General features: G+C 41.0%; 1 protein-coding gene across 1 annotated transcript in view; it reads right to left on the reverse strand.

Moving 5' to 3' along the window:
• Nucleotides 1-13547, reverse strand: part of LOC133550948 (uncharacterized) — a 29338-nt gene extending 15791 nt beyond the window's left edge. The window contains exons 1-7 of the mRNA XM_061897130.1: nucleotides 13415-13547; nucleotides 8886-8941; nucleotides 8735-8806; nucleotides 8367-8509; nucleotides 4569-4691; nucleotides 4413-4470; nucleotides 1971-2270 (exon numbers count right to left, since the gene is read on the reverse strand). Coding sequence (XP_061753114.1) covers nucleotides 1971-2270; nucleotides 4413-4470; nucleotides 4569-4691; nucleotides 8367-8509; nucleotides 8735-8806; nucleotides 8886-8910 — 721 coding nt within the window. The 5' untranslated portion in view covers nucleotides 8911-8941; nucleotides 13415-13547. The remainder of the gene's footprint in view (nucleotides 1-1970; nucleotides 2271-4412; nucleotides 4471-4568; nucleotides 4692-8366; nucleotides 8510-8734; nucleotides 8807-8885; nucleotides 8942-13414) is intronic.
• Between the last annotated feature and the right edge of the window lie 271 nt (nucleotides 13548-13818).

Consider the following 13818-nt stretch of genomic DNA (forward strand, 5'->3'; position numbering starts at 1 on the left):
GCAACAATGCAATATTCAGTGTTGACAGCTGGATTTTTTGTGGACATGTTCCACAAATATTGATGTTAAAGATTTTTTTTTTTTGTGAAGAAATGTTTAGAATTAAGTTTATGATTTCCGATGGATCTCTATTACAATCCCCAAAGTGGGCACTTTAAGTTGATGATTACTTCTATGTGTAGAAATCTATTTATAAATGACTCACTTGTTTATTTTTTAACAAGTTTTTAGTTATTTGTATATCTTTTTTTCCAAATAGGTCAAGAAAGACCACTACAAATGAGCAATATTTTGCACTGTTATACAATTTAATAAATCAGAAACTGATGACATAGTGCTGTGTTTTACTTCTTTAACTCGTTTTTTCAACCAAAAATGATTTGCTCTGATTAGGGGGTACTTGAATTAAAAAAAACATTCCACAGGGGGTACATCACTGAAAAATGGTTGTAGAGCAGTGGTCCCAAAACCACCGGGCCGCGGACGCAGTATAATTTTTTTTTTATTTATTTTTTTTTTAATCACACTCAATTTTTTACTGCATTCCATTGGTAAGCGCAGGGGTGAGAAGAGGTTTTAAAATTATTGGCGCCTGCTTACTTTTACCGCATGCTTTGAATAAGCGCAGGAGTGAGAAGAGGTTTTAAATTAATTAGCGCCCCGGCGGCTATATAAGGAAATACATATGATATACATATATAATACATACACACATACCTATATAAATATATATATACACACACACATATATATTAATTACACACATAAATATATACACACACACTTGCATGCATGTGTGTGTGTATATATATGTATATATATATATATACATACACACACACACACACACACACACACACACACACACACACACACAAATATAAAGGCTACATACATATGTACATATAAATTATTACTTTACATGCAGTCAGCTTTCAGCCCTCCACAAAAATCTTTTAGCCCAATGTGGCCCAAAGTCTAAGTTTAAACACCCCTGCATTAGGTGCACTGTCCGTGTTTTGAGAAAAGTCAAGGATTTCAAGTGCGCCTTAGGGTCCGAAAAACACATTACATGTTCAAAAATAAAATTCACAACCCACAATGATTTCTGGGTTCCTCACGAAGAAACCTTACAAAGTATTAAATCTATCAAGTGTATCAAATGGAGTAGAGGGAGAGCTATTGGGATGTAAAGATCTGACATATTGGATTTGGCACATTTACAAATGCTCCTCTTAGACACATGTAATAAAGGTCTTTGATGTTTTTGATGCTAAATTAAATCCATTAGCGTCACATTAAACATTATGTCATTACATAAAGAATAAAGTTCAAAAACAACTTGTCCAGATGTTTACTGACGTATAATATCCATCCATCTATCCATTTTCTACCGCTTGTCCCTTTTGGGGTCGCGGAGGGTGCTGGAGCCTATCTCAGCTGCTATCCGGCGGAAGGCGGGGTTCACCCTGGACAAGTCGCCATCTCATCGCAGGGCCAACACAGACAGACAGACAAAATTCACACACTAAAGCCAATTTAGTGTTGCCAAGCAACCCATCCAAAGGTGCATGTTCTTGGAGGTGGAAGGAAGCCGGTGTACCCGGAGGGAACTCACGCAGTCACGGGGAGAACATGCAAACTCCACACAGAAAGATCCCGAGCCCAGGATTGAACTCAGGACCTTTGTATTGTGAGACACATGCATTAACCCCTGTTCCACCGTGCTACCATTACTTTTACCGCACATTTCTGCCAACTTCAAATATCGCTTATCGGCCTCCTTGACTACTAATTATCGGTATCAGCCTATAAAATCAGTCACTCTATATTTACACAATCTTTGACGACCATTTTGTCCTAAAGAGGATCTTTGAGCAACATGTTTGCAGAATGTGATTTTTGCCTGCAGCCGAGTGCAGAAGAAGGTGATGCATATGGAAATAAACATTCTCATCCTCAATGCTCACCGATAAGAGGCTTCCCTCCTTTGTAGCCATTCAAGAAGTTGCTGCCGTTTCCCTGACATCGCGGCTCAGGGACTTGGTGGACCAAACCCCGAGACCAGGGATCAGATGATGGATCCGGGTCGTCGGCGGCGACGAGGACCTCCCTGTGGCCCAGCAGGACCATCCTCTGTGACTGGTCCTCCTCCTGCTCCTGCTGCTGCTTGTGCTGCTCCTCCATCCACACGGAGGTTGAGGGCGTGGTGGGGGTGTCCGTGGGCTGGTGCGAAGCGCCGTGTGCCAGGATCCTTATCAAGCTGATTGCTGTGGCCGGGAGAACGTTCGTAAAAAAAGTGTGTGTTCCTGTATTTCTACACTTCTTGAGTTAACAAGAATGAAAAGTACATTCCATATGAGGTGTGAACCCGTTAGGACATATTTTATGGGCGCAATGCATCTAATAGAGAATGTCTCATTTGCACCCCTGTATTAAAAATTTGCACTGCTCCCCCTCTGGTCAACATATGTAATAACAGGTGTGTGCGAGAAATTGAAATGCGCCCCCTTTGGCCAAAATTAATTTAAAAAATATAAAATAAATATGTGTATAGAGACATACTGTAATAACTTGAAGTCAATAATGAAGATTAAAAAGCAATTACAAACATAAAATGCAAATAAACAAATAACTAAGGCAGTCTTTTTCTCACAATGTGTCAACTTCTTTCCTATAAAATTGGGAGCAATTTCTCACATTCTTTCTGTTTCTGTAATATTGCAATATTTTCGCGTAAAATTATTGCTTTTTTTCATGTAAAATTATTACTTTTTAATGCAAAACGGTGACATTTGTCGTATAAAATTCGGACTTTTGTCGCAATATTGCCAATTTTTTTGTTGTCCTCGTAAAATTGTGAATTTTTTTTTTGCAAAATCATGACTTTTGTCATCGTTTTGCCAAGTAAAAATTTAGATCATTACTATAATATTGGCAACATTTTTAAGTTTTCTTACAAAATTCTGACTTTTGTCGACACTTTTCATAAGTTTGCAAAAAAATTATAAGCTTTTCTTGTGAAATTGCGACTGTTATTGAGTAAAACTCCCAACTTTTATCAGCATATCGCGCAAATGTTCAGTATTTCTTGTAACATTTTGACTTGCGTTGAGCAAAATTACGACTTTTATTAAATTACTGCCAAAATTCAAAGTTTTTTCATGTGAAATTCAATCTCATTTTTCACAACAAGCGTTTTTATATTTGCATAGTATGTATATATTATTCATGTTGTAAATACAAATATTCATATATGTGGAAAGGGTGGTCCTAAAGAGGTAAGAATTTTTCGGAGGTCTCAAGAAGGTTAAAAATACATGAACTTGTGTGTGTGTTCTTGAATTTCTACCCTTGATACATGAAGGAAAAGCATCTTCCCTATGAGGAAGTGTGAACAAGTGATGACATAAATCATGGTCCCAATAACAATGCATCTAATAAAGAATGTCTCACGTGCACCCCTGCTGGTGACATCTAGCAAAATGAGGGTGCTACAAAAAGGGATTTTTCAAATAGTGTGTCGCTTTTAAAAGTGCTCCCCCTCTGGTCAATATATGTAATAACAAGTGTGTGTGTAAGAAATTGAAATGCGCCCCCTTTGGCCAAAATACATTTTAAAAAATCAAATAAATATGTATATAGAGACATACTGTAATAACTTGAAATACATAATGAAGCCTAAAAAATATATATGTATATATTATTAATGTTGTAAATACAATTTTTTACTAGAAAGGGTGGTCGTAAAGAGGTAGGCATTTTTAGGAGATCTCAAGAAGTAACAAATACAAGTATGTGTGTGTGTTCTTGTATTTCTACCCTTCTTGAGACATCAAGAAGGAAAAGTATCTTCCATATGAGGAGGTGTGAACAAGTGAGTACATAAATCATGGTCCCATTAATAATGCATCAAATAGAGAATGTCTCATTTGGTGACATCGTGCACAAAATCTATCAAAATGAAGGTGGTCCCAAAAAGGAGGGATTTTTCAAACCAATAAAAGTGCTCCACCTCTGGCCAACATATGTAATAACAAGTGTGTGTAAGAAATTGAAATGCGCCCCCTTTGGCCCAAATCAATTTAAAAAAATCAAATATGTATATACAGACATACAGTAATAACTTGAAATAATGAAAAATAAAAAATTAGAATTTAAAAAAAAAAATAAAACACCTAAAAGCGTACCTTTTTCATATTTGAAGAGTATGTATATATTATTAATGTTGTAAATACAAATATTTATATATCTAGAAAGAGTGATCCTAAAGAGGTAAGCATTTTTTGGAGGTCTCAAGAAGGTAAGAAATACAAGAGTGTGCGAGTTCATGTGTGTGTGTGTGTGCGTGTGTGTGTGTGTGTGCGTGTGTGTGTGTGTGTGCGTGTGTGTGTGTAGAAGCGAGAACTCACCCTCGCTGTCACTGTATCCTTTGATCATCTGGAAGGCAGCATCCTCAACCTCCAGAAGCTGTGGTCCGAGGCGCAAAAACCACAATGCACTGACTGAATGTATACACACACACACACACACACACACACAAGAAAGAGTCCAACTACAAGACGGACCTTGATGTCCCCCGGGCCGTCCTTGTCCTCCAGCACCCTGGCTATCTCCATGAGCGGCCAGGCCAGCACAGACATGTCGCTGTCGTCCTTCACGTCAGACAGCAGGTGAGGGTACCACACTTTCTGCCAATTGAAAGACACGCGGGTCAAATTCCAGCGCAGTGGTTTGGATGGAACCTTAAAGGGGCGGGGCTAGACACACGTTGTACATTGATTGGTGACGGCAAATGGCCGCTTTTGATGCGACAAGAACGTTGCCCGGACAGCCAACCAAGTTTCTACAGCTGCCACAGTTTGACCTTGGAACAGATGATATTTTCTCCCAGGAGCAGCATATTATATATACCTATTAAGTTGTAAATATAGTCAACAGATATTTTTATAATGACTTTTTTGTACGCTCAATTTCCTAACACTATTTTGACAAACTGAACTTTAAAAACATATTTTGAGCACAATTATGTATTTAATCATTTCTAAAAACTCTGTTCACTAAATTTAAATGCAAAACAAATTCAGTTTCATAAATTCAGTGACAAAAAAAGCTTTTATAATAACAGACAATTTCACCTCCTTAAATGTTGCTTTGCAACACTTGCATAGCAATGTGAGCTACATGCTAACATTACCTTTGAACACCTATACAGGTTAGTTTGCGTCTCCCATATTATGGATACTGAATTTATGCAACCTAATTATACTAACAATTTACGTGAATTAAAATGTGTGAGTAAATAAGTTTGTTAAAATGTGTTTTAAAATTCAGTGTAAATCAATTGGTGCAGAAAAATTCACTACCAAAAAAAAAATCAGTGTATAAAACATGTAAATAGAACAATTGCAGAATGATTATTTGCTTCAAAACTCAAGACCCACTTGCAGCAAATTAAAACTGTAGCACCAGTTTTAAAATTTTGAGTAAAAAAATATCCGGATAAAAAGTCAAATGTGAAAAAATGATTATAACTCGGTGTAGCTCTGTTGGTAGAGCGGCCGTGCCAGCAACTTGAGGGTTGCAGGTTCAATCCCCGCTTCCGCCACCCGAGTCACTGCCGTTGTGTTCTTGGGCAAGACACTTTACCCACCTGCTCCCAGTGCCACCCACACTGCTTTAAAAGTAAAAAATAGATATTGGGTTTCACTATGTGAAGCGCTATATAAATATAATTCACTTCAGTTTGTAAAAAAGAAAAGATAATTGTGGGGGGGAAAAAATTCAGTGCAAAAAATATGTCTATTGTAAAAATAATTAAATGCAAAAAATGCCGTAAAAAAAAAAACTACTGCAGAATTTCTTTTTTTTCTGGGTTCACAAAATTCTGTGTCAAAAAAGCTCTCCTAATAAATAAAAATAACCTCTCCATGTTAGCAACACTAGCATAGCAATGTATGCTACATGCTAACATTGTTTTTTAAGGAAATTATACTCAGTCTACGTGATCAAACTTACAGCGTCTGACACAGACGGTCGGCAGCACTTTAAGATGTGTAGCAAAGCCTGTTTGGAAGGGGTGGGTTTATCTCGGTAAGGTGGCATGTCCACGAGGAAGGGTTTGTTTTTGTTTTTTTTAATTGGTGAGCTCTATGGACACGTTTTAGTGTTACGACATCATAAACAGTCGCTCACTTTATGACTTCATTAGACTTTTGATGTGTAGGACTTACAGTGTAGTTGTATCTGTCGGGGCCTACAGTGTATAAGTACTTACAGTGTAGTTGTATCTGTCGGGATTTACAGTGTATGGGACTTACAGTGTAGTTGTATCTGTCGGGGCCTACAGTGTTGTCTCTGTCGGGACTTACAGTGTAGTTGTATCTGTCGGGGCTTACAGTGTACGGCATGGGTGGCCAACCAGTCAGAGACTAGGGGCCACTTTTTATTTTCATGTGTTACTGTCGGGAGCCACATCCTACACATGAACATCACCCCATCCCTTCCGCACACACCTCTGCTCAGCCAGATTTATTGTTAATGTCCCACACCAACATGACTCCTACAGAACTAATAAGACTACAGTCCAGTTATTTTCAACAATTAACATTGTGTGCACTGTCTCACACACACAAACTCTCAGTTCAACCAAGCCCACAAACAAAAATATAATATATTTTCTGTTACCATGCAAGTTGCTTAGTGGGACTTCTGGCATTCCTTGGGAAGCTGAAGATTTGAAGCCTTGAAATGCGCTAATGACGCCTGACATACAAGGCAGGATGGCTTGCCATTATACTCAACAAAAATATATAAACTCTCCCACTGTGTTAAAAATGTCCTGTGTTGTTCATATTTGTGTTTTGCTCTGGTATGTTTCCCTGCCATCTTGAGAGCGAACTTGTCACAAATTGTTTACTACTGTGATATCACGCACATGCCCGTTTGACGTCACTCAAACCCGCTTCAGCTTCGTCTTCTCATGTAAGAATGACCACACATCCTCTTTTCCCCGGACATGTCCTCTTTTGCGGGGCTGTCCGGGCGGGGTTTCTTAAATGCCTCAAATGTTCGGCATTTTGAGTTAGGGTTGCGTGTATTTTCGATGTACGTCCAGGGTCAAGAACGGGTTGAAAACAAAACAAATTGTGGAGGCGAGCGCACGCAGCAACAATCGTGAAGGATGAGCAGAGACAGAGAGCGAGAGATATGGAGAGACAGACAGGACACAAGAGTGACGTGGAGAGACAGACAGGACACAAGAGTGACGTGGAGAGACAGACAGGACACAAGAGTGACGTGGAGAGACAGACAGGACACAAGAGAGATGTGGAGAGACAGACAGGACACAAGAGAGATGTGGAGAGACAGACAGGACACAAGAGAGATGTGGAGAGACAGACAGGACTAAAGAGAGATGTGGAGAGACAGACAGGACACAGGAGAGATGTGGAGAGACAGACAGGACACAAGAGGGATCTGGAGAGACAGACAGGACACAAGAGAGACATAAATGCAACTTCAAGGATGATTTGTGGAAAAGGTATCGGTGTTTTGGTCCTGGCTGTGACACATGGGAAGCACAATGCACTGTGTGCAAAGCACACACAAGATCTAAAAGGCCCTTATCCATCCATCCATTACCCACCACTTGTCCCTTTCGGGGTCGCCGGAGCTTCTCTCAGCTGCACTGGTGTGGTCGACACTACAAAACAGCTGTGCAGGGCGAGAGCTCGTCTGCTGTGTTTTGTTGAAATATCATTAACTTGTTTTTTCCAGCGCCCCCTGCAACAAGCGGTAGGAAATGGATGGATGGATGTTTTGAGGCATTATTTATGTTTACATTGTCTACAAGAGGTTATTTGGAATATTTCTACCTCTGCACTGTGTCTAAAACTGAGTGTTACAGAATATAAGTCTGACTTATTTTCTCATACTGTCAAGCTGTTCAAAATAAAGACTTGATGGTAAACACTAAGGCGCGAATAATAGAGTTGTTACACCTTTCTTGCATGAAAACAGCCTAAGAGCCGCGGGTTGGCCAAGTCTGGTGTACGGGACTTACAGTGTAGTTGTATCTGTCGGGACTTACAGTGTACTGGACTTAGTGTAGTTGTATCTGTCGGGGCTTACAGTGTAGTTGTATCTGTCTGGGCTTACAGCGTAGTTGTATTTGCCGGGGCTTACAGTGTACAGAACTTAGTGTAGTTGTATCTGTCGGGGCTCACAGTGTAGTTGTATCTGTCGGGGCTCACAGTGTAGTTGTATCTGTCGGGGCTCACAGTGCACGGGACTTACAGTGTACAGGACTTAGTGGAGTTGTATCTGTCGGGGCTTGCAGTGTAGTTGTGTCTGTCAGGACTTACAGTGTAGTTGTATCTGTGCATGCTGCCCATGATGTGGTTGCGCATGTCGCCTTTGCTCAGTCGGCACTTGCACACCTCGCAGAGGTACAGCGCCTCCCTGCCAGGCGAGCCCACCTTCACGCATTCCGTAATGCTGCGCAGCCCTAAGACACACAGACACACAGACACACAGACACACAGACACACACACACACACACACACACACACACACACACACACACACACACACACACACACACACACACACACACACACACACACACACACACACACACACACACACACACACACACACACACACACACACACACACACACACACACACTTTAACCGCCACAAGAGCGATGCGATGTTTGTGGACACGTACCGATGATGGGCTGCAGGCGGTTCTTGTTGCTCAGATACAGCTTCAGAGATTCAAACAGGTCACTGGAGACCCCTACCAAAGATAAGAGGCTCATGTATTTATAAGCACACCTTTTTTTTTTTAAATATATAATCGAGTCGTCATTTATTACCCTTTTGTGTTGTGAGCGGCTGCATGTCAAAGAGTTGAGGCGTCCCGCTCTCGAACCTTGATAGGAGATAAGTGAACAACGTGACCTCTCAAGACAACCTTGAAAAACTACACGATATTGCCAACACAAACAATTATACTGTAAGGCAGTCTTTTTCAAACCACTGTGCCGCGGCACAATAGTGTGCCGTGAGATATTGTCTGGTGTGCCGTGGGAAATTATGCAACTTCACCTAATTTGTCCCAAAAGTATGTTTTTCAAATCAGTAATTCATCCATCCATCCATTTTTTTACTGCTCGTCCCTTCTGGGGTCGCTGGAACCTATCTCAGCTGCATTCGGGCGGAATCGCAGGGCCAACACACATAGACAGACAACATTCACACTCACATTCACACACTAGGGACCATTTAGTGTTGCCAATCAACCTATCCCCAGATGCATGTTTTTGGAGGTGGTATAATCTGCAAATTTGCCGTTGCTTATAGTGTCTGTGCTGTGTAGAGCTTGGCAGGGTAACCACGTAACACTCCATGTCAGCAAGTGGCAGCAGGTAGTTAATTGCTTTGTAAGAGTCGGAATGTGTCAGGTGAGACGAGGATGGTTTGTTGTGATCACAATATGCAGGTAAAAACGTATATAATGCTTAAACCAGTGGTTCTTAACTTTGTTGGAGGTACCGAACCCCACCAGTTTCGTATGCGCATTCACCGAACCCTTCTTTAATGAAAAATAAAACGTTTTTTTTTTTCAAATTCAAGAAAAACTTATGTTTTTTTTAATTGGTGCACAAAATGAACTGTGCATGAACATCACCTTGTTCACAGAACAAAACCAACACAGTGCATGATTTCACAACAAATTACACACCTTACACACATTACCATGAATTGCTTAACGTGGACGCCGACTTAAACAAGTTGAAAAACCTATTCGGGTGTTACTATTTAGTGGTCAATTGTACAGAATCTGTACTGTACTGTACTGTGTAAACTGTACTGTTTCATATAATGTATTCTCTTCCTTTGCAATCTGCTAGTAAAAGTTTCAATCAATCAATCAAAAAACCTACAAATCAGATGGAAAATTAGAGGGAACATTGTTTGGGAAGTTGTTGTTTTTTTTTTACACGATAATTTCGATGTGTCTATACTTCCGTGGCCGAGGCTCCGCCGAACCCCTGAGGCCGACTCACCGAACCCCTAGGGTTCGATCGAAACCAGGTTAAGAACCACTAGCTTAAACCAAAAATAAACATAAGGAAAAGGCAATGAAGCAAAGGAATGGCTATGTGAAACACAAGTAAAATTGAACTGGCTACCAAGTACCTCTTACCATGAATTGATTAACGTGGACCCAGACTTAAACAAGTTGAAAAACTTATTCGGGTGTTACCATTTAGTGGTCAATTGGACGGAATATGTACTGTACTGTGCAATCTACTAATAAAAGTTTCAATCAATCAATCAAAGTAAACAGAAACAAAATGCTGGACGACAGCAAAAACTTACGGCGTCCACAGTTAATCCGTACATGACAATTAACAAAGTCCACACAAAAAGAAGGATAGCAACAACTTCAATAGCCTAACTTGCTAACGCAAAGCAGGTGGGGGGAATAGCGTTCCAAAGGAAGACACGGAACTGCTACAGAAAAACACCAACAAAACAGGAAGGGCCACCAAAATAGCAGCGCAAGACAAAAACTAAAGCACTACACAAGAAAACACCAACAAACTCAAAATAATTAAGGGATTACGACCTGGTGGAGTTTCATTTTTAACGTTTTCTGCTGGTGGTGTGCCTCCGGAATTTTTCATGAAAAAAACGTGCCTTGCCTCAAAAAAGGTTGAAAAACACTGCTGTCAGCATACTTGCCAACCCTCCCGGATTTTACAGGAGAGTCCCGAAATTCACCGCCTCTCCCGAAAACCTCCCGGGACAAATTTTCTCCCGAAATTCAGGCGGAGCTGGAGGCCACGCCTCCTCCAGCTCCATGCGGACCTGAGTGACGTGTATACAGGGCGTGTCCGCCCAATGACGTTTTAACTGCAGAATGATCGAGGGCGAGTTCTTGGTTTCTTATGTGGGTTTATTGTTAGGCAGTTTCAACTCTACATGCCCCTAAAGCTGACCACCACGCCGGATTGTAGTCAGCTGGAGGCGTGTCTTAATGAAATTAAACAATGGATGTCCGCTAACTTTTTGCAACTCAACGCCAAAAAAACGGAAATGCTGATTATCGGTCCTGCTAGACACCGAACTCTATTTAATAATACAACTCTAACATTTGACAACCAAACAATTAAACAAGGCGACACGGTAAAGAATCTGGGTGTTATCTTCGACCCAACTCTCTCCTTTGAGGCACACATTAAAAGCGTTACTAAAACGGCCTTCTTTCATCTCCGTAATATCGCTAAAATTCGCTCCATTCTGTCCACTAAAGACGCTGAGATCATTATCCATGCGTTTGTTACGTCTCGCCTCGACTACTGTAACGTATTATTTTCGGGTCTCCCCATGTCTAGCATTAAAAGATTACAGTTGGTACAAAATGCGGCTGCTAGACTTTTGACAAGAACAAGAAAGTTTGATCACATTACGCCTGTACTGGCTCACCTGCACTGGCTTCCTGTGCACTTAAGATGTGACTTTAAGGTTTTACTACTTACGTATAAAATACTACACGGTCTAGCTCCATCTTATCTTGCCGATTGTATTGTACCATATGTCCCGGCAAGAAATCTGCGTTCAAAGGACTCCGGCTTATTAGTGATTCCCAAAGCCCAAAAAAAGTCTGCGGGCTATAGAGCATTTTCCGTTCGGGCTCCAGTACTCTGGAATGCCCTCCCGGTAACAGTTCGCGATGCCACCTCAGTAGAAGCATTTAAGTCTCACCTTAAAACTCATTTGTATACTCTAGCCTTTAAATAGACTCCCTTTTTAGACCAGTTGATCTGCCGTTTCTTTTCTTTTTCTTCCATGTCCCACTCTCCCGTGTGGAGGGGGTCCGGTCCGATCCGGTGGCCATGTACTGCTCGCCTGTGTATCGGCTGGGGACATCTCTGCGCTGCTGGTCCGCCTACGCTTGGGATGGTTTCCTGCTGGCTCCGCTGTGAACGGGACTCTCGCTGCTGTGTCTTGGATCCTCTTTGGACTGGACTCTCGCGACTGTGTTGTATCCATTGTGGATTGAACTTTCACAGTATCATGTTAGATCCGCTCGACATCCATTGCTTTCCTCCTCTCTAAGGTTCTCATAGTCATCATTGTCACCGACGTCCCACTGGGTCATTATTGTCACCAATGTCCCACTGGATGTGAGTTTTCCTACCGAGGATGTCGTGGTGGTTTCTGCAGCCCTTTGAGACACTAGTGATTTAGGGCTATATAAGTAAACATTGATTGATTGATTAACGTCCTCCCAGCGCGGTAAAACAACACACAACAACAGCAGTCCGTTTTCGTCTAACGTAAAGCAGTTCGCCTGCCAAACAACAATGTTGTGACACTCTTAAACAGGACAATACTGCCATCTACTGTACATGCATATGGTTTGAAAAATAGTGACAGAGAATATAAGAAGGATGGGCGGCATAGCTCGGTTGGTAGAGCGGTCGTGCCAGCAACTTGAGGGTTGCAGGTTCGATTCCCGCTTCCGCCATCCTGGTCACTGCCGTTGTGTCCTTGGGCAAGACACTTTACCCACCTGCTCCCAGTGCCACCCACACTGGTTTAAATGTAACTTAGATATTGGGTTTCACGATGTAAAGCGCTTTGTGTCACTAGAGAAAAGCGCTATATAAATATAATTCACTTCACTTCACAATTCAACCCTTAACTCAACAATGAGTAGATGAGTGTTATGTGTGTGTAAATAAATGAACACTGAAATTCAAGTATTTCTTTTATATATATATATGAAATAATTGACTTTGAATCTAGGTAAATATACTCCTCCCCTCTTAACCACGCCCCCCACCCCCCGAAATCGGAGGTCTCAAGGTTGCAAGTATGGCTATAAGTTACTACCCTTGATTGAGACCTGCTATATGCTTCCCTGTCCACCAGATGGCGCCACAATCCAAACTGAATCTCAAAAAGACCCGAAATAGATCCAGATGCCTTAAAAATGCGTGAAATAAGTGTTTTATTGCTAATTTGTTGGTGTCTGTGAGTTCTGGAGGTAATAACAATCGTTCGGCGTTAATAATAAACGCGAAAATTGTAATAAAAGCAAGGAATTATCAGTAAAAAGTCATCATAGCTGACCTGTTCTAGTACGTGACCGACAAAAAAAAAAAAATTAAATCCAAAATTATTCCTCTGCTGGTTTGGAAATAAACGTTTTATGGAGATAAACCCCAACATTTGAGTTATTATTAAAAGACGTGTCTACGATGGAAGAGAAAAAGGGGAGAACCTAGTTTGAAACTTTAAAGCAGGTCCATGTTTCAATGTCGCACGACGACGTTTTTCGTTTTTTTAATTCGAACCGTGCCCCGAGCTTTAATGTTGTTTAACTTACCTGAACTTCTGCCGTGTTCCGTCAGCAGAAAAGCGGGTTAAAAGGGTTGAAAGCTCGGCGTTTCCTCGGTAAACGGAAGCCGCATGGACAACAAAGTTTATGGCAAGAAAGTGGCCACTTCCGCCTTTCAAGGGGGCGCATGCGCACAAGGCGCCGCATTCAATAAATACATTTTCAAGCCGTTTTTTTTTTGTTTTTTTTAAACAGACATTTTGAGATCCCATAAAAAAAACATTCGCTTTATTGTACAATTAAAAACTAAATGCAATTTGTAATTGTTATTTAATCATTCAATAAAAATGGATAAGGATGGGACAGTAGAGCCCACATAAGGGCAAGGAAAACTCACCCCAGTGGGACGTCGGTGACAATGACAATGATGACTATGAGAAACCTTGGAGAGG

Source organism: Nerophis ophidion, linkage group LG04 (assembly GCF_033978795.1).
Source record: "Nerophis ophidion isolate RoL-2023_Sa linkage group LG04, RoL_Noph_v1.0, whole genome shotgun sequence".
NCBI classification, from domain to species: domain Eukaryota; kingdom Metazoa; phylum Chordata; class Actinopteri; order Syngnathiformes; family Syngnathidae; genus Nerophis; species Nerophis ophidion.